At 31.8% G+C, this 25,983-nt stretch overlaps 2 protein-coding genes and 1 long non-coding RNA gene across 4 annotated transcripts in view; all 3 read left to right on the plus strand.

Annotated features, from left to right (window-relative positions):
* The window catches only part of LOC111629263 (protein CASC4-like), a 35,005-nt gene extending 14,032 nt beyond the window's left edge, over window positions 1–20,973 (plus strand). Inside the window, exons 3-7 of one of the 2 annotated variants that reach the window (XM_023373145.1) lie at window positions 13,705–13,786; window positions 13,865–13,899; window positions 17,390–17,466; window positions 20,742–20,813; window positions 20,889–20,973. In XM_023373145.1, the coding sequence (XP_023228913.1) occupies window positions 13,705–13,786; window positions 13,865–13,899; window positions 17,390–17,466; window positions 20,742–20,774 (227 nt within the window). In that variant the 3' untranslated portion in view covers window positions 20,775–20,813; window positions 20,889–20,973. The remainder of the gene's footprint in view (window positions 1–13,704; window positions 13,787–13,864; window positions 13,900–17,389; window positions 17,467–20,741; window positions 20,814–20,888) is intronic. The other variant, XR_002757304.1, reaches the window with a different exon arrangement.
* Window positions 3,945–7,352, plus strand: LOC111629261 (60S ribosomal protein L8-like). Its single transcript, XM_023373144.1, has 5 exons — window positions 3,945–4,119; window positions 4,283–4,501; window positions 6,584–6,699; window positions 6,788–6,874; window positions 7,219–7,352. The coding sequence occupies exons 1-5, from the start codon at window positions 3,957–3,959 to the stop codon at window positions 7,291–7,293; spliced, it is 660 nt and encodes a 219-aa protein (XP_023228912.1). The 5' UTR covers window positions 3,945–3,956; the 3' UTR covers window positions 7,294–7,352.
* Window positions 20,974–22,014: 1,041 nt separating the features above from the next.
* On the plus strand, window positions 22,015–23,537 carry LOC111629269. Its single transcript, XR_002757307.1, has 2 exons — window positions 22,015–23,299; window positions 23,375–23,537. It is a non-coding gene; the product is annotated as an uncharacterized LOC111629269 (long non-coding RNA).
* The last annotated feature ends 2,446 nt before the right edge of the window (window positions 23,538–25,983 follow it).

Consider the following 25,983-nt stretch of genomic DNA (forward strand, 5'->3'; position numbering starts at 1 on the left):
CAGTGGTTTTCCTTTGCCTTTTGCATTGCAGAACTAAGGCTATTTTTGCCATTTCGGCTGCACCCTTAGCTTCCTAAAGTTAAGCCTTTCTGACATCCATTCTCTCAGCCTTAACCCAGTACTGACCTTCCAAGGCCAGAGATGATGTTTTCTTCTCATACTTTATTAATTACTTCATTTTAACTGATATAACTGTTAATTAGAAAAAATAATTAATTATAAAGTTGGAGAAGCTATAACATATGTTCCTAATAAGTCAAATGCTGTATTATTTTGTCAATGTGTCATACTGTAAGAGACATTGGGTCATGGAATTTGTAGAAAGTTGGTCAGGGAAAGTCATGGAATTTAAAACAAAATTTCAGTAGGAACCCATTTCTTCCCTCTTTTTTCTTCTCTATGATGTTTCAGCACCATTTTCCTAACTCTGCATTTTTAAAAGATTGGGCAGAAAAATAAATTATTTACTCCTGTTGAGCAACTTCACACAATCTCATACCTTTATTTTGTAGAGCAGATTGAGAGATATAACAATGGTATATTTATCATCATTGTAGCCCCTATAGTTTCCTAGATAATGTAGTGTAGTTCTGTAGCATACCAAAATACAACAGTGTGAAGGTGAGGGTAGGATTGATAAGGACTGTACAAATTAATAAGATACAAAACAGATTTAATCAGAGAACAATATAATTCTGAGGTTCATTTACAATTAAAAATGTAGATGGGAAATCTGTTGTCCCTTCTTGCACAACACAAGAATGAAAAAAACAAGCAATCGTAACTTACGCAACGCGACACTCCAGAATCTTTTAGGTTAGGACTAGTACAAATATTCTTACAAAAACAATGATAGTTGAGTCCTCTGTGTGATGTCTCTCTCTCTCTCTCTCTCTCTCTCTCTCTCTATGCTGATTTCCACTTCCACATGGTTATTCTTTCCTTCCTCTTTCTTTCTGCATTCCAACTCGATTCCTCTGTTGCAGACTGGACGCGATCCAGGAGAAAAAAGGTACTCTCACACACGTGGACCTTTCATTTATAACCTACGCCATATACATGACGCGGTAACACACGTCAGAGCTCAGGGGCCAATCACAGGCTCGCACCACCACACCGCAAGATGTGATATATATTTACAGAATAAAATTACAAAACACCCCAATACGCAACAATATGAAATATATATATATAATGACAACATTACATATACTTAGTGATAATCACTACAGTAGCAACACCCGCGTGCAAGGAAACACAAACTTAGACAAAACAGTAGTGGTCTATTTGCCAGTTTGCTGGAGTTTGCATTCAGTATATAAAGTATTTCATCCAGAGTTTGGAAGAAGGTATGAAGGAGGAGGAACAGTGGAAGATATTGATGACTGTGAGAGACAACCTTGACAGATTTGCCAAAGCCAAATTTGAATTAAATTTGAGGAACAATCTGGATGTGGAACCTTTGTCACATTGACTGAATTTCCTTTCCAAGTGCTTACAAGATGTGCTCTATAAGTTTCATTTGATGTTGCGCAGTTTCTCCACATACAATAATCTCCTGAGCCCAAAGCACCAGAGACTTTCTTTCAAAAATGCAAAATGTGCATAATCCAGTATAACAAGTTTGTTAAAACCCAGTAAATAGCGAGGTTGCAAAGTTTTCGTCTCAAAAACATGAACATCGAGCACCGCTAGCTTGTAAGTGACGTTTGACATTCACATATTAAGAAATAAAGTATAATTAAAAAGTAAAATACATAAAAATTAAAAATTGTATGTCAAGTATTAGCTACAACTACACTATTAAAAATTGTATAGTGCTTTTTTACATTTTAGTTTAAAACTAAAGAAATTAATAAATAATAGTTTTTTTTTTTTTTTTTAATTTTTGTCCGATGGAGATAATTATGATTAATTCTTTTGAAGACAAAGTCCTTTCCAAAAAATAGGAACCACCATTTATTAACTTTGTGTTCCAGACATTACACTTTTGGTGACTGACCTTTTCTTTTAGGCTACTGGCCGCCAAACAGTCCTTTAAAAAACACAAAAATATCCAGTTAAAAATATAGACATTTTTAAAAAATAGGAACTGGTGATGTTTTCCTCATCTACATTTTACCAGTGCTTATTTTGTTGTAGATAAAAGCTGAAACAACCCCAGCAATGTATGATGGAAAATAGAAGACGTTCAAACATCGCCAGTTCCTGTTTTTTAAAAACGTTTATATTTTTAACTGGATATTTTTGTGTTTTTTTAAAGGACTGTTTGGTGGCCAGTAGCCTAAAAGAAAAGGTCAGTCACCAAAAGTGTAATATCTGGAACANAATTCTTTTGAAGACAAAGTCCTTTCCAAAAAATAGGAACCACCATTTATTAACTTTGTATTCCAGACATTACACTTTTGGTGACTGACCTTTTCTTTTAGGCTACTGGCCGCCAAACAGTCCTTTAAAAACACAAAAATATCCAGTTAAAAATATAAACATTTTTAAAAAATAGGAACTGGTGATGTTTTTTTCATCTACATTTTACCAGTGCTTATTTTGTTGTAGATAAAAGCTGAAACAACCCCAGCAAGGTATGATGGAAAATAGAAGACGTTCAAACATCGCCAGTTCCTGTTTTTTAAAAACGTTTATATTTTTAACTGGATATTTTTGTGTTTTTTTAAAGGACTGTTTGGTGGCCAGTAGCCTAAAAGAAAAGGTCAGTCACCAAAAGTGTAATGTCTGGAACACAAAGTTAATAAATGGTGGTTCCTATTTTTTGGAAAGGACTTTTGTCTTCAAAAGAATTAAAATAATAGGTTATCAAAATTATTTAGATTGTGAGAAATATGATATAAGAAAGATCATTCAGATAAACTCAGGTAAAGAAAGGAATAAAAACACAAGTTGAAGGCATAGATTTCTCAGAGGTATTTGCAAAGAAAGCCAATTAGAATAAATGAGACCATTAAAAATTTGTAATATAACAAATGATCAAAATATTGGGTCGTCAAGGATGAAATTTGTGGAAAAAAAGGCAAAGTTGGTTGATAACTTACAAATATAAGGAATTATTTTATTCATCAAAGTATGCACCCATATTGTCTATACACTTTTGCCATTTAAGTGGCAGGTTGTTCAGGCCGGTGGTAAACCCTGGCTGACGAGAGTCAATGAATTCCTGGAAGGCCAGTTTTACAGCATTGTCGGAATTAAATTGTTTTCCTATTAAAAAGTTGTCCAAATTGTGGAAGAAGTGTTAGTCAGTGGATCAACTGGTCGGTCATAATCAACTTATTGACCATGCCTCTCTACAAGAAACAATTAACATGTTGCTCTTTCTTAGTATATTTGAAAAGACATGCAAGGAATATTTGAAATTGTAGATTGTCACCAAATAACAGCATTCATTTGAGCATTTCATCCATAGATACACCATTCTTTCATGCGCAGCTACCTCTCTGTTTGGCATTATTGTGGATTCCTTATGATTCTATTGTTAATAACATAAAATTAATACTATTAATACTTAAAATCAGAAGTTTAGTTATGAAATCAATAAAAAAAAAAGTATCAAAACTGAATGATTTCAGTTAAATTATCAGGAATGTATATAATGAAATTTTGTTTTAATCATACAAATTTATATAATTAAGAATGCTTATTAAAAATTGAATTATGACTATTTACAAAAAATTTTTTGAGTCTATTTATCATCCTTTTAACACACCACAGAAGTAACAGTATATTGGCTTGGATGAATTTCCACAGAACACATGATAAATTATAACGTGTTATCATGTATGCTGTTATAAGAATGCTTATGTCAAGTATTAATTTTAAATATATAATAATGATGATTACATTATAAGACACTTGAAACCTGAGAAATTAATGAGGATTTTTGATATTCTGAACACACTTAATAATTTTTTGAAAAAAACATGTATAATTTATTATTATTAATGATGGTCACTAAATTACAGGAAATTCTTCACGATCCTGGTCGTGGTGCACCTCTTGCACAAGTAGTGTTCAGAGATCCCTATCGTTACAAATTGAAGAAAGAATTGTTTCTTGCTGCAGAAGGAATGCATACTGGACAGTTTCTGTACTGTGGAAAAAAAGGTTTGTGAAAAAATTTTAATTTTAAATATTATTGATTTAAAAATGATGATAGAAAATTAATTTATGATCTTATGATATCACAGAGGCTGTTGCTGAATTTTTAAACGTTAGTCTATTTAAAATTTAATTAAATATTAAATATTTATCAGTATTTAAATTTTAGCAACTCTTCAAGTTGGAAATGTTCTTCCTGTTGGTGTAATGCCAGAAGGTACAATTATATGTAATTTAGAAGAAAAGGCTGGTGATCGAGGTCGTCTTGCACGTGCTTCTGGAAACTATGCTACTGTTATTTCTCATAATCCAGATACAAAGAAAACAAGAGTAAAACTTCCATCTGGTGCAAAGAAAGTTGTTCCGTCAACTAATAGAGCCATGGTGGGTAAGTATTTAGATTTTATTATACTTAACTGTGGTAAGTTGGATAAATATTTTTTGTGCAGGTGTATGTACACATACATAAACACACAAAGGGCTGATCATTTAATTTACAGAATAATGCTAAATTTTTCTCTTCTTGTTTTCATCTACATGTGAGGATTTATCATACTCAAAACACACTCCATGATCTGTAATCCTTTGCCATCACCATACCCATGGATCATTTGCTTCTGGAATCCAGTTTTGGAGAAGTGTTGGAAAGTTGTGCCACATCAGATGTAATGCATTTGCCTTTTGGAGTTTAAATTTGTAAAAGTATAAAGAAACAGATGAGACTACTTTGAATATGGAGAATGTGTTTCAATTACAATACTGGCTTCACATTTCATGAAGCATCTGTAAAGTTTATTCTGAGATTTTTAGTGTATTCTTCCTTCAGTATTCTATAAACACAAATGAATAGAGAGCCTTGTCAAGAAATAATGTTTTTGTTCCAATATAATAGTCAAAGACAGTTTAAATAAAAGATGTAAAAATAAAATTGAGATCAACAGGAACTATGGAAGCTAACCACAAGATTTCAAAGAGTATGCAACTCTGACACATTTTCCCAGGAATTCATACAGGAAAAAGTGTAGAAATAATTCCAAAATTAAATGATGAGTTCTTATATACTAAATGTTTGGATATTTTATATTGTATATAACAAAAGATACTAAATAGTTATAATTTACCAGATTTACATTATGTTTAACTTAACCCACGTTTCATGTTTCACGTTTAATTCATTGAAAATGAGAAAAATAAAATGGTTTGTAGTTTTGCATCATGTGATTTTTTTCCCTTACTTTATCATGTATTTCATGCATAGAAAATTCCCTTTTTTTATGCTTTTTCTGTGCAGAAAATTAGTCTTGTTGCTTTTCACTTCAATTTTGATTTTAAAAAAATTCAGAAAATATTGGTTTTATTATTTATGTTAGGCATGTTTATTTCTAGTCTTAAAATATTGGGTCGTCAAGGATGAAATTTGTGGAAAAAAAGGCAAAGTTGGTTGACGATAACTTACAAATATGAGGATTATTTTATTTATCAAAGTATACACCCATATTGTCTATACACTTTTGCCATTTAAGTGACAGGTTGTTCAGGCTGGTGGTGTAAAACCCTGGCTGACCAGAGTCAATGAATTCCTGGAAGGTCAGTTTTACAGCATTGTCGGAATTAAATTGTTTTTCTATTAAAAAGTTGTCCAAATTGTGGAAGAAGTGTTAGTCAGTGGGTTAGGTCTGTTGAGTAAGGAAGATGACAAAGAAGTTTCAACTCCAATTCCTGTAGTTTTGCCACAGTCGTTTGTGCAGTGTGTGGTCTAGCGTTATCATGCAATAAGATAGGAGTCGATCTATTAACCAATCTAAGCTGTTTTTCTTTAAGTTTTTGCATCGTTTCATCCAGTTGGTTGTAGTATATTTCTGTGATCGATGAGCCAGATTTCATGAAATCATAATAGATCACACCTGCGCTAGACCACCAAATGCTCACCATCACCTTCTGTTGATAAATATTGCACTTTGGAGTGTGTTTTGGTGATTCATCCTTGTCCAACCACTGTGCTGAATGTTTGTGATTGTCATATTGGATACATTTCTCATTACAAGTGACAGTTCGATTAAAAAATGGATCAGATTCGTGCTGAGAAAGCAACATCAAGCAAGCTTCCAAATGGTTTTGTTCTGTTTTCCATTCAGTTCATGTGGAACCCACTTATCCAACTTTTTCACTTTACCTATATGAGCTAAATGAGTTAATATTGTTTGTTTGCTAACACCAAACTTCAATGATAATTCATAGGCACCCTGAGATGGGTCAGACTCAACGGTTGGCAATACTATTACCTACAAATTTCATCCTTGATGACCTAACAGTTAAGCTTGGATTGGATGATCAATTTTATTATAATAGCTTATAATAATTTTACTTCTCATTTTTAATCACTTCTATAAAAACATTTGTCTATAAAGTACTTAAAAATTGGAATGCTTTATAGCTTAAAAATTTATATGAAATATTTTCTTTTAATTAGGTATTGTTTCTGGTGGAGGTCGGATCGATAAGCCTATTTTGAAGGCTGGTCGGGCATATCACAAGTATAAAGCTAAGCGTAACTCTTGGCCCAAAGTTCGTGGTGTGGCTATGAATGTAAGAATGGTTTATTACTATTACTAAATAAAGTATTTTAGTTATAACATTGTATTGATATTTAATTTTAATACTTTGCTATTAATAGCCTGTTGAGCATCCCCACGGAGGTGGTAATCACCAGCATATTGGAAAGGCTTCGACTGTTAGAAGAGATGCTTCAGCCGGTCGCAAGGTTAGTTTTATTTATTTTAATTACATAAATAAATCATTGAAAGAAAATATTTTTACTTTTTTTTTCTGTTGTGTATATTTTCTTACTGAATGTTAATGTAGCATATATCTATAATGCAATTTTTTTTCAAAATTTTGTGTATTATATACTGTATCAGTATTTTGTTATTGACTGACAAACTAGTATGTAATGAAGGTTACTGTTAACTGCATTTCTATTAAGAAATATAAAATAATAATAATATTAGGTATAGCATTTTGATACAGAATTTCTCAGCTAATTTTTTGGAACTTTTATATATTAAATGGTTTGAATAAATTATTAAATTACTGTTTAAATTCTAGGTTGGTTTGATTGCTGCTCGTCGTACGGGTCGTATAAGAGGTGGAAAAACGTCAGCACCAACAAAAGAAGATTAATTAGACATTCATTTGTAAAGAAAAATGAAAAAAATAAAGGAGTTAAAGTTATCTCTGTATATTTTTAGAATGCTTGAATTTTCAATTTTAACCCAAATAAAATTCACATAACATGTATTGAAATTACACATAACTGTTCATATTAATCGGAAAAAATTAGTTCAATTATTATTAAACTTATAAGAAATTAAAAACTGCTAACAAATTTTGAAGAAAAAATTGAGAAATTGAATTACAGAGCATTGATACTATTAAATTTTGATGGTTGAAAGTCTAGGAGGTAGTGTATGATGGAGAAAGAAAATTTTACTCATTGGCATTTACAATATTTTGAAAACATCTGTACTTTCAAAATGCAGCCTTTTGTCTTTTTACAGCCCACCAGTGGCCAAGCTGTTTCTGTCACTGAACACGTGGGTTCGCGCCTCGCTCGGAGGGGCTGGCCACGTGGAGTTTTCCTTTATTTTTCCACCTAAATAGGGGCCAGTAAAAAACCCTTAGACCTCCCGGAAGGCATCCCCTTAGGCAGATCGCCCGTGTTGTGTTGTCATAACTTAATAAAACAAACATACATTGTCTTTTTACAATAATTAATACAAAAAAGGGATGCTTTTGGCGTGTTTTTTTACGACTTAGTATATACACAGCTGTTTGCCATTGACTTATTGAGGATGTTTTTTCTACCGTAATACTTTGTTTTAATTTTGTTCTTTTCACTTATTATTGGAGGAGTTGAACTTAAATCTAGGTCCAATGTCTCGTACAGTATACCAGCACCTCTCAGTAAAGCTTCGACCTATGCTGGTAAAGGTCGTCGATCTAGAAGCGAACCAACAATGAAATTAACTGGGACTGGACGATTATTTTGCATAGCAGGATATTTTTCCTCAAATACCTCAGAAGATTGTGTTTTCTTGAGGAACGTTTTAACACTATTGAAACTGGAAGAATTGTCATTGAAATTTGACTGGTGGTCTAATTTACATAAGTATGATGAACGTCTAACTCTCCTGGAAGTAGAAATTACCAAACTTTCGTCTTTTAAAACTGTATGNATGTAATTATTATTTTCAGCAAACTTAAACTGGAAGTTTAATTCTGAAATGTGCAAAACATTTTCAAAATCTATACAGCATACATGATAAATTTCACTTTTGAAGTACATGATAAACAAATTTTGGTAAAGATTTATCAATTAATTATTCTGAAATACCATATTTACCAAAAAATTTGTAACAAAAAGTCAAAATTCACAGTTAATTCAAAACAAATTTGACAATGCAATCCACAAAGTTTAATGTGCTTCCAATCACTGAGTGTTTTTTTTTTACTTTGCTAGTGATAAATTTTGCTTATCAACTAGCAATCAGCTTTGCTTAATTTAACATAATCTGTTACAATTGATAGTTACAAGAAATATTATTAAATGCTTTTGTGTTACTAATTTCATTAATATAAGGATAAAAAAAAAGGTAAATATACAACTGAAAACTTAACTGCACAACACACCGGGATGTATATAAATCATGTGACTCACACCAACCAATTAACTGGTATGAATACGAATATGGGGTCAGGATATGAGAACATAAATCTGACCTATAACATAGTAGGAATTCAATTGCACTCTCCACTTATGCGACAGACCTGGATATTATGGTGGACTTCCCTGGAGCCCGAATTATCTTTATCACCCTGCACCCAGGAACACCTCAAATGGTTGGAGGCCATTGAAATTTTTAAGGCTTGCTGCAGAACCACCTGTATTAATTTTAGGGAGGAGATGTGTCTATCGATGGCATGGCAGGCTAGACTAGACAACAATATTTAAATTTCAATCATAATTAGAGGGGAATGCATGCTCAGAAGTTCTCTGCATTCAAACTCAACCTAATGTTTGATCTTACTTAAACATTTTATGGAGAATGCATGCGGTATTCAAAATCCTTTCCATTCAATTTATATTTGAATGTTAACTGCCAGCCTACAAATTATAATTTTTTAAAATTTGTAAAAAAAAAAATTCCAAAATATTTTGAAATACGGTATGGTATAAAAAAATAAAATACATTAAAATGCTAAATGTAAAAAAATAAGATGGGACATGAAAAAAATGACATGAACATCTGAAATCAAAAAACTATGCAAGTCTTTAAAAGATATTAATGCATAACATCTATAAATAAGTCATAAAATTTAGGGATAATTATAGATTGATTATGGAATGCCAATTTGAACTATGGCAACACCTGCCCATTTGGACAAGATTGCTCATGCTATGGATAAGATTTATCTATCTCTTAATAAATTAAGCAACTTACCACCTTATATTCAAAATTCTAACATTGCTAGGATTGGGCTAGGGTGTCCATTGTTCTTTGAGTGAATTAAATATTAGGTTGTCAAGGATGAAATTTGTAGGTAATAATATTGCCAACCGTTGAGTCTGACCCATCTCAGAGTGCCTATGAATTATCGTTAATATTGTTTGTTTGCTAACACCAAACTTCAACTCATTTAGCTCAAATTGGTAAAGTAAAAAAGTTGGATAAGTGGGTTCCAAATGAACTGAATGAAAAACAGAAACAAAAGTGTTTGGAAGCTTGCTTGATGTTGCTTTTTTGTCACAAATCTGATCCATTTTTGAATCAAATTGTCACTTGTGATTAGAAATGGATCCAATATGACAATTGCAAACATTCAGCACAGTGGATGGACAAGGATGAATCACCAAAACACAAAATACTATATTCATCAAAAGAAGCTGATGGTGAGTGTTTGGTGGTCTAGCGCAGGTGTGATCCGTTACGATTTCATGAAACCTGGCTCATCGATCACAACAGAAATATATTGCAACCAACTGGATGAAATGATGCAAAAATGTAAAGAAAAACAGCCCAGATAGAAATCGATCTGTTGACCAATCTTATTGCATGATAATGCTAGACCACACACTGCACAAATGACTGTAGCAAAACTACAAAGATTGGAGTTGCAACTTCATCATCCTCCATACTTACCAGACCTAGCCCCCACTGACTACCACTTCTTCTGCAATTTAGACAACTTTTTAATAGGAAAACAATTTAATTCTGACAATGCTGTAAAACTGGCCTTCCAGCAATTCATTGACTCTCATCTGTCAAGTTTTATACCATTTGCCTGAACAACCTGCTGCTTAAATGGCAAAAGTGTATAGACAATATCGGTTCATACTTTGATAAATAAAATAATTCCTTATATTTGTAAGTTATCAACCAACTTTGCCTTTTTTTCCACAAATTTCATCCTTGACGACCCAATATTTTGATCATTTGTTATATTACAAATTTTTAATGGTCTCATTTATTCTAATTGGCTTTCTTTGCAAATACCTCTGAGAAATCTATGCCTTCAACTTGTGTTTTTATTCCTTTCTTTACCTGAGTTTATCTGAATGATCTTTCTTATATCATATTTCTCACAATCTAAATAATTTTGATAACCTATTATTTTAATTCTTTTGAAGACAAAAGTCCTTTCCAAAAAATAGGAACCACCATTTATTAACTTTGTGTTCCAGACATTACACTTTTGGCGACTGACCTTTTCTTTTAGGCTACTGGCCGCCAAACAGTCCTTTAAAAAACACAAAAATATCCAGTTAAAAATATAGACATTTTTAAAAAATAGGAACTGGTGATGTTTTCCTCATCTACATTTTACCAGTGCTTATTTTGTTGTAGATAAAAGCTGAAACAACCCCAGCAATGTATGATGGAAAATAGAAGACGTTCAAACATCGCCAGTTCCTGTTTTTTAAAAACGTTTATATTTTTAACTGGATATTTTTGTGTTTTTTTAAAGGACTGTTTGGTGGCCAGTAGCCTAAAAGAAAAGGTCAGTCACCAAAAGAGTAATGTCTGGAACACAAAGTTAATAAATGGTGGTTCCTATTTTTTGGAAAGGACTTTTGTCTTCAAAAGAATTAAAATAATAGGTTATCAAAATTATTTAGATTGTGAGAAATATGATATAAGAAAGATCATTCAGATAAACTCAGGTAAAGACCATTAAAAAATGATCAAAATATTGGGTCGTCAAGGATGAAATTTGTGGAAAAAAAGGCAAAGTTGGTTGATAACTTACAAATATAAGGAATTATTTTATTTATCAAAGTATGAACCGATATTGTCTATACACTTTTGCCATTTAAGCAGCAGGTTGTTCAGGCAAGTGGTATAAAACTTGACAGATGAGAGTCAATGAATTCCTGGAAGGCCAGTTTTACAGCATTGTCAGAATTAAATTGTTTTCCTATTAAAAAGTTGTCTAAATTGCAGAAGAAGTGGTAGTCAGTGGGGGCTAGGTCTGGTAAGTATGGAGGATGATGAAGTTACAACTCCAATCTTTGTAGTTTTGCTACAGTCATTTGTGCAGTGTGTGGTCTAGCATTATCATGCAATAAGATTGGTCAACAGATCGATTTCTATCTGGGCTGTTTTTCTTTACATTTTTGCATCATTTCATCCAGTTGGTTGCAATATATTTCTGTTGTGATCGATGAGCCAGGTTTCATGAAATCGTAACGGATCACACCTGCGCTAGACCACCAAACACTCACCATCAGCTTCTTTTGATGAATATAGTATTTTGTGTTTTGGTGATTCATCCTTGTCCATCCACTGTGCTGAATGTTTGCAATTGTCATATTGGATCCATTTCTCATCACAAGTGACAATTTGATTCAAAAATGGATCAGATTTGTGACAAAAAGGCAACATCAAGCAAGCTTCCAAACACTTTTGTTTCTGTTTTTCATTCAGTTCATTTGGAACCCACTTATCCAACTTTTTTACTTCACCAATTTCAGCTAAATGAGTTGAAGTTTGGTGTTAGCAAACAAACAATATTAACGATAATTCATAGGCACTCTGAGATGGGTCAGACTCAACGGTTGGCAATATTATTACCTACAAATTTCATCCTTGACAACCTAATATTTAATTCACTCAAAGAACAATGGACACCCTAGCCCAATCCTAGCAATGTTAGAATTTTGAATATAAGGTGGTAAGTTGCTTAATTTATTAAGAGATAGATAAATCTTATCCATAGCATGAGCAATCTTGTCCAAATGGGCAGGTGTTGCCATAGTCCAAATTGGCATTCCATCATCAATCTATAATTATCCCTAAATTTTATGACTTATTTATAGATGTTATGCATTAATATCTTTTAAAGACTTGCATAGTTTTTTGATTTCAGATGTTCATGTCATTTTTTTCATGTCCCATCTTATTTTTTTACATTTAGCATTTTAATGTATTTTAATTTTTTAAAACAAAACCGAATTCAAAAAAATTTGGAAATTTTTTTTTTACAAATTTTAAAAAATTATAATTTGTAGGCTGGCAGTTAACATTCAAATATAAATTGAATGGAAAGGATTTTGAATACCGCATGCATTCTCCATAAAATGTTTAAGTAAGATCAAACATTAGGTTGAGTTTGAATGCAGAGAACTTCTGAGCATGCATTCCCCTCTAATTATGATTGAAATTTAAATATTGTTGTCTAGTCTAGCCTGCCATGCCATCGATAGACACATCTCCTCCCTAAAATTAATACAGGTGGTTCTGCAGCAAGCCTTAAAAATTTCAATGGCCTCCAACCATTTGAGGTGTTCCTGGGTGCAGGGTGATAAAGATAATTCGGGCTCCAGGGAAGTCCACCATAATATCCAGGTCTGTCGCATAAGTGGAGAGTGCAATTGAATTCCTACTATGTTATAGGTCAGATTTATGTTCTCATATCCTGACCCCATATTCGTATTCATACCAGTTAATTGGTTGGTGTGAGTCACATGATTTATATACATCCCGGTGTGTTGTGCAGTTAAGTTTTCAGTTGTATATTTACCTTTTTTTTTATCCTTATATTAATGAAATTAGTAACACAAAAGCATTTAATAATATTTCTTGTAACTATCAATTGTAACAGATTATGTTAAATTAAGCAAAGCTGATTGCTAGTTGATAAGCAAAATTTATCACTAGCAAAGTAAAAAAAAAACACTCAGTGATTGGAAGCACACTAAACTTTGTGGATTGCATTGTCAAATTTGTTTTGAATTAACTGTGAATTTTGACTTTTTGTTACAAATTTTTTGGTAAATATGGTATTTCAGAATAATTAATTGATAAATCTTTACCAAAATTTGTTTATCATGTACTTCAAAAGTGAAATTTATCATGTATGCTGTATAGATTTTGAAAATGTTTTGCACATTTCAGAATTAAACTTCCAGTTTAAGTTTGCTGAAAATAATAATTACATTATGAAATTTTCAACATTGAAATAAATAATTTATTATAAAATAATTATTTTATATATTAAGATAATTATTGATATTTTTTTATTCATTTGAAGCTAAGATTAAAGAATTAGAAACAGAAAATACAGGTTATAAAGAGAAAATTACTGCCATGCAAGAACGCATGAACTCTTCAAAGTATGATTTTATTCTAGAATGTACAAATCTTGTTGAATCTGATTAAATAATTAAAATATGAAATGTTTCTATTTTCAGTAAATTGAATAAGGAAACATCAAAGAACAGTGATCGTAAGTTATTAGACTTATTTTTTTGTAAGTTTCTTTGATTTCTCTTATTTTCTTAAACAAATTACTTATATCATCAGTATATTTAAATGATGACAAACATAATTTTTTTACTTTTGATCTAAGCCCATGAACACAAAGGGCCATTTTAATAATAATCATTATGGATTCAGCCAGACCCCCAATGGTGGTCAGCTAGGTAATGAAGGCCAAGGTCTGATTTTCCATGAAACATAGGATTGATTATCCATATTTGATTGAGTCTTTTTTAATTGACATCTTAACTGCATTGGTCATCTAGTTGTCAAAATTGTAGATAAATGAAATTTAACTTCTTTCTTTTCAGTGGATTAATTTGAGGAAGTACTAATATTCTTATCCAAGTTAACAATTGGAACATTCACAAAATCACATTGTTAATCAATTAACAATGTGACTTTGTGAATGTTTTATTAGTTGAATTACATCAGAAGAGATTTTGGAGTTGTTTTATCACTGGCTGGAGGACTAAATATATAGGACATAAAACTTGTTTATTAAAATTTGTATATATATATGATTATGATTATATATAATCATAATTATCATAATCACAAAATACAGAAATATACAATCATAATCATCATCATCATCATCATCTAATGTCGATCCACTGCTAGATGAAGGTCTCCTCTAATGTTTTCCATTTTTCCCAGTCCAATGTTTTGATTTTTCAAATTATGCCAACCTGTTTCCATATTTTGTCATTCTGTCATACTTCATCTTTGGCATTTAATCCCTTGTGGATACTATTCTAGAAGCTAGTTTTACATTTCTACTGGAATACAATGAAACCTCTTAGCAGACACTTATCTAATGCAAACATCACTCCACAACAGATTGTTTTTGTGGCCTTGTATAAAAACGTTTGCAACTTTATTAAAGTTGACTTCTCTTAAGCAGAACTTCTTTATATAGTGCATTTCACATGTACACAAAAAATGTACATGTGAAATGCACTATATAAGCTGAAATCTAAGTTTCTCTTAATGAACATAGTAGATTCTCATTGAGTTGGCTTTCTTGTTTGGAATTTCTGCACCTGCAGTCAAATAAATTCCAAAAATTTAATACTGAATTCCCTGTTAAGTTATTAAAATTGATTTGACTGCACAATTTTATTACAACAGTAAAATTTCTTTGTTGTAAGAGTTGTTTAGTGTCTGTTTACATCAGTCTGTTGTAGACACATGTCATGACTAATTAGCACAAATAGTACAATACCAAACACCACCCCCTCACACTTTACTAGTACTGTTTTATTTAGCAGACAAATGTTTTCAGCTTACTTTATAATCCTGCATCAGGTCTACACCTGAAGTCAAACTTTTAATGTTCTAAATTGGAATGTTAAATTGTTCCATGATAATTTAACAATGTCATGGAACAGTTTGCCATGACATTGTTAAAATGACAAAATTTAAAAGATGGAATGTCCAGGCCATCAGTATGAATTTAATTTTGAATAGTCCAGGCCATAAGTATGGCTTGGACTATTCAAAATTCAGGAATTTTATTTATATCATAATATCTTATGGAATAAATTGCTGAATTGCTGATTTAATATTAGGCTATAAGGGTTATTATTGAATAACTCTAGCAATTTATCAATATTTTGTTTAGATCCACAATATGAGAATATTTTCAACATACCTAGTGTAAAGTGATAGGAAAGTGTGATTTTATTTTCCTTTACTCACACTCTCTCCACTGACACAAGTTTCCTGAAAGATGGCTGCCCATAGGTACAATTCATTTCTGCATGAAAGTGTTATACTGAATTTAGCAGTTCCAGAACACACTTTCTGGACTTAAACATCACTTCCAGAAATGGGTGTATTACCATTGATGTGTACTATAAAACTGATTTTCACTCTTTTTTTTCCCTGTATGTTCCAGAAACCCCTTCACATACAAAATAGCTGCTTTCAGTGCACAGGTCAGTTGACCCTTTACACCCTGTCCATATCAACTATGGACAGACTGGAGTTTATTTCCATTCTACAATGTTTCAAATGCATATGTTACATGTAATAAAAATAATTTCAATTTATCTTTAATGATTTTTTAGAGATCGTGCTATTTCCACATTGATGATAATTTAAATTCTTTGTCAATAGTTGAGTACAGTGGTACCTCGGTATACGTCTACTTTAGAATACGTCCAATTTGGAATACATCCTGTTTGGACAAAATAAATTTTGCTTGGTATACGACTTTTGTTCGGTATACGACTTAATTCAATTATACGCGCCATCTATGAACAAGTAGCACTATCGGTGTACTAGACCAGACTAGATGTTCACAGTGCCACAATTTATAACTTTGTTAAATTTCTTCTGATTTTAATTTGTAAGTAAAATTTTATAATTTTTATTAATTAATCATGAATTGCAAAAAGGCAAATGCAAAGCAACAGAAAACTAAAAAAATGACTAGAATCACAATGGAACTGAAAAAAGAGATTGTTTGAGAAATATGAAGGTGGCACACGTGTTCGAGATTTAACTGTTGCATACCGTATTCCGAGAACAACGATATCGACAATCGTGAAAAATAAAGACATTATTAAATCTGCTAACATTGCGAAAGGGATTAAATCAATTTCTAAACAGAGATCAAAGACATTAGATCATGTTGAGAAATTGCTTTTGCTTTGGATAACTGAAAAACAGTGTGCTGAAAACAATGTATCGGAAGCAATTATTTGCGAGAAAGCTAAAAAGATACATACTGATCTCATGAAAAATCAAGCAGAAACTAGCCAGGAAAGTGAGGGGTTTAAAGCCAGCCATTTATTTTTTTTTTACATGAGAATGGATTAATCATTTTTACATTACTTCTTATGGGAAAGGTTGGTTCGGTATATATCCTGTTCGGTATAAGTCCAAACATCATGAATGGATTAAGGTCGTATACTGAGGTTCCACTGTATTTATTTTGCTTGTGACACTAAATTACTCTGTATTTACATTATTTACAAACTTCTCAAGAAACTTTTATCAGTATAGAGTTATGTTATTAGATAAATAAATTAAATATTTTGTGAAATTTAGTATTTATGTTAATTTTACAATAAATTGGATATATGTCACAACCTTGTGGTATTTTATGCAAATTAAACTAGATCTATAGCTAATTAAATCAGTTTTAAATTTTCCAATAATGTTTTTGAGATTTTCTGAGTAGAGAAATGTTCAAATATTAGAAGGGTGCTTTTAATTTTAAAATTTTGAAGATTCAGTGCCAAAGTAAGTCAATTGTCTTAACATAATTAAGTTATAGGAAAAATTACATTTTTATTTTTGATCACATTTAATATTTATTGCACCACATTTAAGACAACAACATGTAGAAACTTCTATTACTAAAAACTATGTGAATTGAAATCAATTAATGAAATACTAATAATTTAAATTATTATATAAATTCCAAATTACATTTTTACTTTCAGAAGAAACAAAAAATAACATTCCAAATAAATTTATTGCAAGCGAAGGAAGCCAGAATGATAAACAACAAAAGTTGGAGGTAGGAGAATTGTCAAGTAGATGATAGAGAGCACGCTTCCATTATTGCTTCTGTTCCCTGTGCTTTTAACCCATTAGGAAATGATTTTCTTGCTTATTTTCATATTCTTTTATGCATTTAATTAAAATGCCTCAATGTCCTTGACTTACTAAAATATAAATTTCGTCTATAAGCACATATCTTCTAATATCAGGACTTATTATACTGGCTTTACAGATAATGCTACAGAGTTTCACAGAAAACAATTTTTTATTTTATTTAATATACCTGGACACATACATAATTTTGCATTTCGGACACTTTTGTCCCTCCTTAGCAGATATTTTAGTAGTATATTCTATATAAATTAAAAACAATAAGATACATTTTAAAATTACATTTAACATTTACCGACAAACTTATCAATAAAATTCTTACAATTTTCAGACTTTTTTCTTTCATTTTTAACTGTACTGGGCATTCAATTTTAACCAACAAAAACAATATTATTGTAAACTTAAGCCTGTATTAAACAAATTATTATATTAATATTTTACATTATAACTGTTTTTAACATTTATTTGCTATTTTTTACAACTTAGTTAAATTGAACAGAGAGAGATGTAAGTTGTAAAAAATAGTAAATAAATGTTAAAAACAGTTATAATGTAAAATATTAATATAATAATTTGTTTAATACAGGCTTAAGTTTACAATAATAATGTTTTTGTTGGTTAAAATTGAATGCCCAGTACAGTTAAAAATGAAAGAAAAAAGTCTGAAAATTGTAAGAATTTTATTGATAAGTTTGTCGGTAAATGTTAAATGTAATTTTAAAATATATCTTATTGTTTTTAATTTATATAGAATATACTACTAAAATATCTGCTAAGGAGGGACAAAAGTGTCCGAAATGCAAAATTATGTATGTGTCCAGGTATATTAAATAAAATAAAAAATTGTTTTCTGTGAAACTCTGTAGCATTATCTGTAAAGCCAGTATAATAAGTCCTGATATTAGAAGATACATACTTGTAGACGAAAATTTATATTTTCTTTTATGCATTTTATTTATGCTTGCACTCTCCATTTATTATTTTGTCCACTTTTGTCACTGGCTTAAGATTCATTTCCACATAGAAGTTTGTCTTTTTTATTTTAACATTTTCACTTTTTTGCTTAACACATGCTTTATAACAATTAATATTTTAAAAGAAATTAACAAAAGCTTCATTACTAATTTTCTGCTGTAATGCTAATAAACTTTGTTATAATTTTAATCTAATGTCATTTTCACAATTAATTTCTCATAACATTAATTAGTCTGATGATGATATTTGTAGACTGTAATTAAGTAAATTATAGTTATAGATTACTGTATTTTATAGTTATTGATTACTGTATTTATCTATAGTTGTAAATTAACCATCATTTTGTTAAAATTTGTGTTTTGAAACAATTTATATTTTGCAGAAAGGGTATAAATTACAAAACCACTTAAAATGTATTCTATACAATAAAATACATTAGGATATACACACTTAAAATTTTACCCTAAACAGTCGATCCACTTAGGTAAAAATTTGGGGAAATTTGAATATTATTAATCATTAATTCCATTTTTCATATTTAAGTATAAAAATTATAGACTCAACTGATGATGCATACATCAGTTGAGTCTATAATTTTTAGGCTGGGTTCAGAAATTACACTTTATGAAATTTTTTCAACATTTTATATTTTGTGATTTCACAGACTGCAATCTAATGTTAAAAATTTAATTAAACCATATTTAAGCCACAAAGTTTCCTTCTTTGATAGCATCCAGTTTAATATGAAAACAAGTCAAGGGAAAAATCCAGCAATGAGTTGCATAATTTTCCTGGCTATTAAGAGATTTTATTTAGAAATAACTTTTGTATTATTAATTATCATAAATAAACTTGTGTATGGCATCATTGCTTCTGAGATTTTATTATAAAAAGGTAAAAAGGGTATGGATGAGATTTATATAAAAAAAATTGTAAATTCTAATTCAGATAGTTCTAATTTATTACCCACAAGCCGTTTCGGCCCACCAGTGGCCAAGCGGTCTTCATTCCTGAACACTGGGAGTTTGATCATGGGTTCACGCCTCACTCAGACGGGATAGCCATGTGGAGTTTTCCGGGTTTTCTCCACGTCTGTAACACATAAATAGGAGTCAGTTTCCTTTAAAAAGACCTCCCGGAAGGCATCCCCCTAGACAGATGCCCAAGTGTTGTGTTGCCATAACTAAACAAACAAACAAACAGAAGCCATTTTTGTAACCTCATCATCCACTTTTCAATATGAGACTCCAGCTTACCCCTTGAATTTCCAGATATAACTAAAAGCAAATTGTTGGCATTATAACTAAAAGCAAATTTTTGACATAGGCAACATAATCTATTTGACTCTTGTTTAAAACACCATATTCCAAAGCACAGGTCCGAGAACCAACTCCTCTGGACAGTCCCCATTTATCTTTTCATATACCCTTTGGTCACCTAAAGGGTATACGTCGCCTCTGTATGATAAATAGTGCCTTGGTAAGCTATATAATTCACCCGGGCATTTCCCATTTACCAGCTTCCTTAGATTGAAAGGTTATAGCTGATCAAAAGCACTTTTTATATCAAAGTATATACCCAAAATGTATTTGCTATGAGACTTATCGACCACATCTCAGAGACGCAATAATGCATCCTTCATCGAGCACCCTTTTTTAAAATCATAGCGGTACTCATTATTACACCCTTATATTACAGAGTACAGTCTGTTCTTAATGATGCATTCAAATATTTTGCTCAGCAATAGGACCTATTTGACCTCAGTTAGCCCTATCTTTATTACCATCTGTATATATAATCATTACCTTTCTCTGTTTCCAAGTTAGGGAAGACACCGCAAACCAAGCATGCCCAATACAACCTCCTCCTGTGAGGACTTGATATATATGAAAATCTTTCTCTACAACCTCATACTTAATATTATTGATCTCAGGCTTTTCTACCCTTTGAGACCCTAGTGTCAATTATGATATCATTTGCCATTACCTCATCACCATACAATGTCTAGAGAAATCCACTCTATCTATTTGGGTGATGAAGAAATTTATTACTGGTACAAAACAATTATTGAAAATACCTGTTTTTTGGTTGCTGGTTGAGGTGGGAAGAAGGTAGTCCAAAGATTTTGGGTGAAAAATACGATTAATAAGCATATAAATAAATTGGGCAGGAAAATAAAACCATTTCTCCTGGAATTTGTTTTAGGATCCTGACGTTGGCCAACCGCAGACTGCCTGAAGAACTACTTGTGGAAGAATTGCCAGCGTTCTGTTTCCGGTGAGTTTATTTAAAACCATTATTTCGTTCTTCCACATCCAAAGACCATTATTTCATCACCCTTATTATTTTCAGGCCATCCGGGACACCCACCGTCCCCACCATGGCACCTTCCCTTTCTGGGGCATTCTTCCCTGCAGGGATTCCATCCTCTTTTTTTATATTTTCTTTTATGCATTTTATTTATGCTTGCACTCTCCATTTATTATTTTGTCCACTTTTGTCACTGGCTTAAGATTCATTTCCACATAGAAGTTTGTCTTTTTTATTTTAACATTTTCACTTTTTTGCTTAACACATGCTTTATAACAATTAATATTTTAAAAGAAATTAACAAAAGCTTCATTACTAATTTTCTGCTGTAATGCTAATAAACTTTGTTATAATTTTAATCTAATGTCATTTTCACAATTAATTTCTCATAACATTAATTAGTCTGATGATGATATTTGTAGACTGTAATTAAGTAAATTATAGTTATAGATTACTGTATTTTATAGTTATTGATTACTGTATTTATCTATAGTTGTAAATTAACCATCATTTTGTTAAAATTTGTGTTTTGAAACAATTTATATTTTGCAGAAAGGGTATAAATTACAAAACCACTTAAAATGTATTCTATACAATAAAATACATTAGGATATACACACTTAAAATTTTACCCTAAACAGTCGATCCACTTAGGTAAAAATTTGGGGAAATTTGAATATTATTAATCATTAATTCCATTTTTCATATTTAAGTATAAAAATTATAGACTCAACTGATGATGCATACATCAGTTGAGTCTATAATTTTTAGGCTGGGTTCAGAAATTACACTTTATGAAATTTTTTCAACATTTTATATTTTGTGATTTCACAGACTGCAATCTAATGTTAAAAATTTAATTAAACCATATTTAAGCCACAAAGTTTCCTTCTTTGATAGCATCCAGTTTAATATGAAAACAAGTCAAGGGAAAAATCCAGCAATGAGTTGCATAATTTTCCTGGCTATTAAGAGATTTTATTTAGAAATAACTTTTGTATTATTAATTATCATAAATAAACTTGTGTATGGCATCATTGCTTCTGAGATTTTATTATAAAAAGGTAAAAAGGGTATGGATGAGATTTATATAAAAAAAATTGTAAATTCTAATTCAGATAGTTCTAATTTATTACCCACAAGCCGTTTCAGCCCACCAATGGCCAAGCGGTCTTCATTCCTGAACACTGGGAGTTTGATCATGGGTTCACGCCTCACTCAGACGGGATAGCCATGTGGAGTTTTCCGGGTTTTCTCCACGTCTGTAACACATAAATAGGAGTCAGTTTCCTTTAAAAAGACCTCCCGGAAGGCATCCCCCTAGACAGATGCCCAAGTGTTGTGTTGCCATAACTAAACAAACAAACAAACAGAAGCCATTTTTGTAACCTCATCATCCACTTTTCAATATGAGACTCCAGCTTACCCCTTGAATTTCCAGATATAACTAAAAGCAAATTGTTGGCATTATAACTAAAAGCAAATTTTTGACATAGGCAACATAATCTATTTGACTCTTGTTTAAAACACCATATTCCAAAGCACAGGTCCGAGAACCAACTCCTCTGGACAGTCCCCATTTATCTTTTCATATACCCTTTGGTCACCTAAAGGGTATACGTCACCTCTGTATGATAAATAGTGCCTTGGTAAGCTATATAATTCACCCGGGCATTTCCCATTTACCAGCTTCCTTAGATTGAAAGGTTATAGCTGATCAAAAGCACTTTTTATATCAAAGTATATACCCAAAATGTATTTGCTATGAGACTTATCGACCACATCTCAGAGACGCAATAATGCATCCTTCATCGAGCACCCTTTTTTAAAATCATAGTGGTACTCATTATTACACCCTTATATTACAGAGTACAGTCTGTTCTTAATGATGCATTCAAATATTTTGCTCAGCAATAGGACCTATTTGACCTCAGTTAGCCCTATCTTTATTACCATCTGTATATATAATCATAATCATTACCTTTCTCTGTTTCCAAGTTAGGGAAGACACCGCAAACCAAGCATGCCCAATACAACCTCCTCCTGTGAGGACTTGATATATATGAAAATCTTTCTCTACAACCTCATACTTAATATTATTGATCTCAGGCTTTTCTACCCTTTGAGACCCTAGTGTCAATTATGATATCATTTGCCATTACCTCATCACCATACAATGTCTAGAGAAATCCACTCTATCTATTTGGGTGATGAAGAAATTTATTACTGGTACAAAACAATTATTGAAAATACCTGTTTTTTGGTTGCTGGTTGAGGTGGGAAGAAGGTAGTCCAAAGATTTTGGGTGAAAAATACGATTAATAAGCATATAAATAAATTGGGCAGGAAAATAAAACCATTTCTCCTGGAATTTGTTTTAGGATCCTGACGTTGGCCAACCGCAGACTGCCTGAAGAACTACTTGTGGAAGAATTGCCAGCGTTCTATTTCCGGTGAGTTTATTTAAAACCATTATTTCGTTCTTCCACATCCAAAGACCATTATTTCATCACCCTTATTATTTTCAGGCCATCCGGGACACCCACCGTCCCCACCATGGCACCTTCCCTTTCTGGGGCATTCTTCCCTGCAGGGATTCCATCCTCTTTTTTCGCGTTACTTTTGTTACGCGGCACCATTCTAGTTATTAGAAGAGGTAAAACGGTAATAAAAGGAAGGACCTGATGTCTATCTGCGTATCCTATGTTAATTTATTTTCACCCGGCGTTTCTTACAAATTAACATGGAAAACTGATTATATTTAATTAGTAAAATATTTTTATTTGTACACAATTATTCTTTAGGCCTGTCACCAGGGCAGAAAGTTTATTTTTTGTACTTTAAAAGCCTTGCCGATCTTCCTCGCTACCTTTCTCTTATGACAGGATTCAAGGTTAAGGCCACGGAAAGGAATCTTGTTCGGCCTCGGTTCCCACCGTTAGGGAGTTTACGTATAAAAACCAAGACTTTCCTGTAGCACCTTCCCTTTCCAGTCGAAGTATTTTTGTGTGCCGGACCATAGTTCGCCCACGTGGTTTTCACACAGCAGCAGTTCGGTCGACTCGGGAAAGTTGCATTTAGAGCTTTCAATGAGTTAAAATTGCCAATCATCTTTCCTGTAATGAATTATTGGGAGAAATTCATTCCCCACAGAAGTGCAGCCACGGCTGGCCAACTTGAATTAGCACCACTCCACCCTCTGCATAAGCAGTCTGTTCCGAAACTTCCTTAACTTAAGTATTTAATTAGTTTACATAAACATGGAAATGCCATTGGACAAAAGATTTCCGCTCCCAAGTAACAGTTAACTCGCAAATTAAGATAAAATAACAAATAAAGACAAAAACAGTATAAGTAATTAATAGGATTTGCGATTTATACAGTACAAATAATGACAAAAATAAAAAGTAATACACGGTATAAAGAATACAAGGATATATATAAGAATAAAGTAAAAATCGGACAAAGTTAAGTAATTGAGATAATACATAGTAAATGCCAAATAATAATAAAATAAAAAGTATATATAATATAAAACTGAGTTAAGAGTTGTTTAGTCATATTCGTTCATAAGGTAAGAAGTCGTAACGTAAAAAATGTTCAACAGATTTCGAGTTTTCCGCCTTTCGATAGAAGTACGATCTGTAGAACAAGGATAAACGATAAAAAGGCGTGTACAAGCATGAATCATTACGGATTCTCTTAGTTTCAGCAAAAGTTATAAATAAAACCATTAAAATATTTAAAACAAAATACGATCAAAATATTTGATTCGTTCTTTAAGATCGTCCAAGCCTGACTAGCAACATCAGGGTTGTATGTGATAGATTACTGAATTTATTTATCACAAAGTAGGTTTCCCGTATCCATTAACTTTGTCCAATAGCTAGATTTCAGTCATTGACCAGATGGGTAAGCCATAATCTATTCTGGATTGAAATTTTGTGAAAAACAAAAAATACTTCTAAGCATAGTTTTGGATGAGATTCATTTACAGAAGCGCCATATCCCGCGGCGATTGCAAGCGATTTAGCTATTTTTTGACATGGTTCTTATTTTATTTTTTATTTTTAGTTTATACAGAGATTAGGAGGCTGTCCATTAATGAATTGGACTTTAGCCTCTTAGAAGGAAGTAGTGAAGTAAGGGATTAAGTTGTCGAAGGTGAAAATGCTAAGGGAAATTTAGAAGAGAGTAGTTAAAGAGGAGGAATAAAAGTTACATAGTATGGAAAAGGTGGGTGGGCCTCAGAGTGACCGCATCTCAATTATTAATAAAATACAAATTAAAGCACAAAATCAACAACGCAATGTTGGAAACAGTAAAGACCCGACAATTTGTTTAAGCGCGGAGATGAGGCTGCAAAAGACTGCTATATACAGAAACAAGTAAAACGGCAAAACCGTATTTGGGACAAGACTATGTCTCGGAGACGGAATCACTTTGATTCTCAAGGCAGGTCTCGTTCTCATTCTCCCATCTTTGATATCGCTGCTTTTGGGCGCGATCGTTCAAACATCGTCGGCCACGACCACGAGATCATTCACGATGCATCTTCGATGAAATTAACCTATCTAATTTCAAAATTTCTCTCCGTTGCATGTCGGCCCGGGTTGAATTTTTGTCGATGCGTAACGAAAAGTTTTCGTTTTTGAAAAAAATAATTGTGGCTATTGTATCGTCCGAAATTATTTTTTTTATTTTGCACAAACAATATACAGTTTAACCAGATTATAACATCATCGAATGTAACGACAATCCTAATATAACGTCAAATTTTTATCCGTCCTACGATTTTACTATACTACATAATGTTAAAAAAAACCCACTTGCAACGACAAAAAACCGTTTTAACGTCATATTTGAAACACTCCCAAATTTACAAAATTAGATTACAATTTTTATTTAAATATTTAATAAATGATATGTAACTTGTTTCCAGAGAGTATTTAAGCGCATATTTTGTCCTTATGTGAGCCATAAAATGATAGTTTTAACCTCGTAAAAATTCGATCCTCGGGAAATGTCGTATAATAAAGATTTTATAATTAATAAATATAATGATTGGGACAATAATGAAATATAAAAATATTCACAAATTACGAGAAACGATAAATATCTCCCTATTCTGGCCTTT

Source organism: Centruroides sculpturatus, unplaced genomic scaffold (assembly GCF_000671375.1).
Source record: "Centruroides sculpturatus isolate CEXI.00-Female unplaced genomic scaffold, Cexi_2.0 scaffold514, whole genome shotgun sequence".
In the NCBI taxonomy this organism is placed as follows: domain Eukaryota; kingdom Metazoa; phylum Arthropoda; class Arachnida; order Scorpiones; family Buthidae; genus Centruroides; species Centruroides sculpturatus.

What these genes read in the sequence shown, in the direction of transcription:
- LOC111629261 (XM_023373144.1), top strand. Translation starts at nt 3,957, where the DNA reads ATGATGGTCACTAAATTACAGGAAATTCTTCACGATCCTGGTCGTGGT. An exon ending in AACTAATAGAGCCATGGTGG is followed by an intron (nt 4,502 to 6,583) that starts GTAAGTATTTAG and finishes TCTTTTAATTAG; the next exon opens with GTATTGTTTCTGGTGGAGGT. An exon ending in TTCGTGGTGTGGCTATGAAT is followed by an intron (nt 6,700 to 6,787) that starts GTAAGAATGGTT and finishes TGCTATTAATAG; the next exon opens with CCTGTTGAGCATCCCCACGG.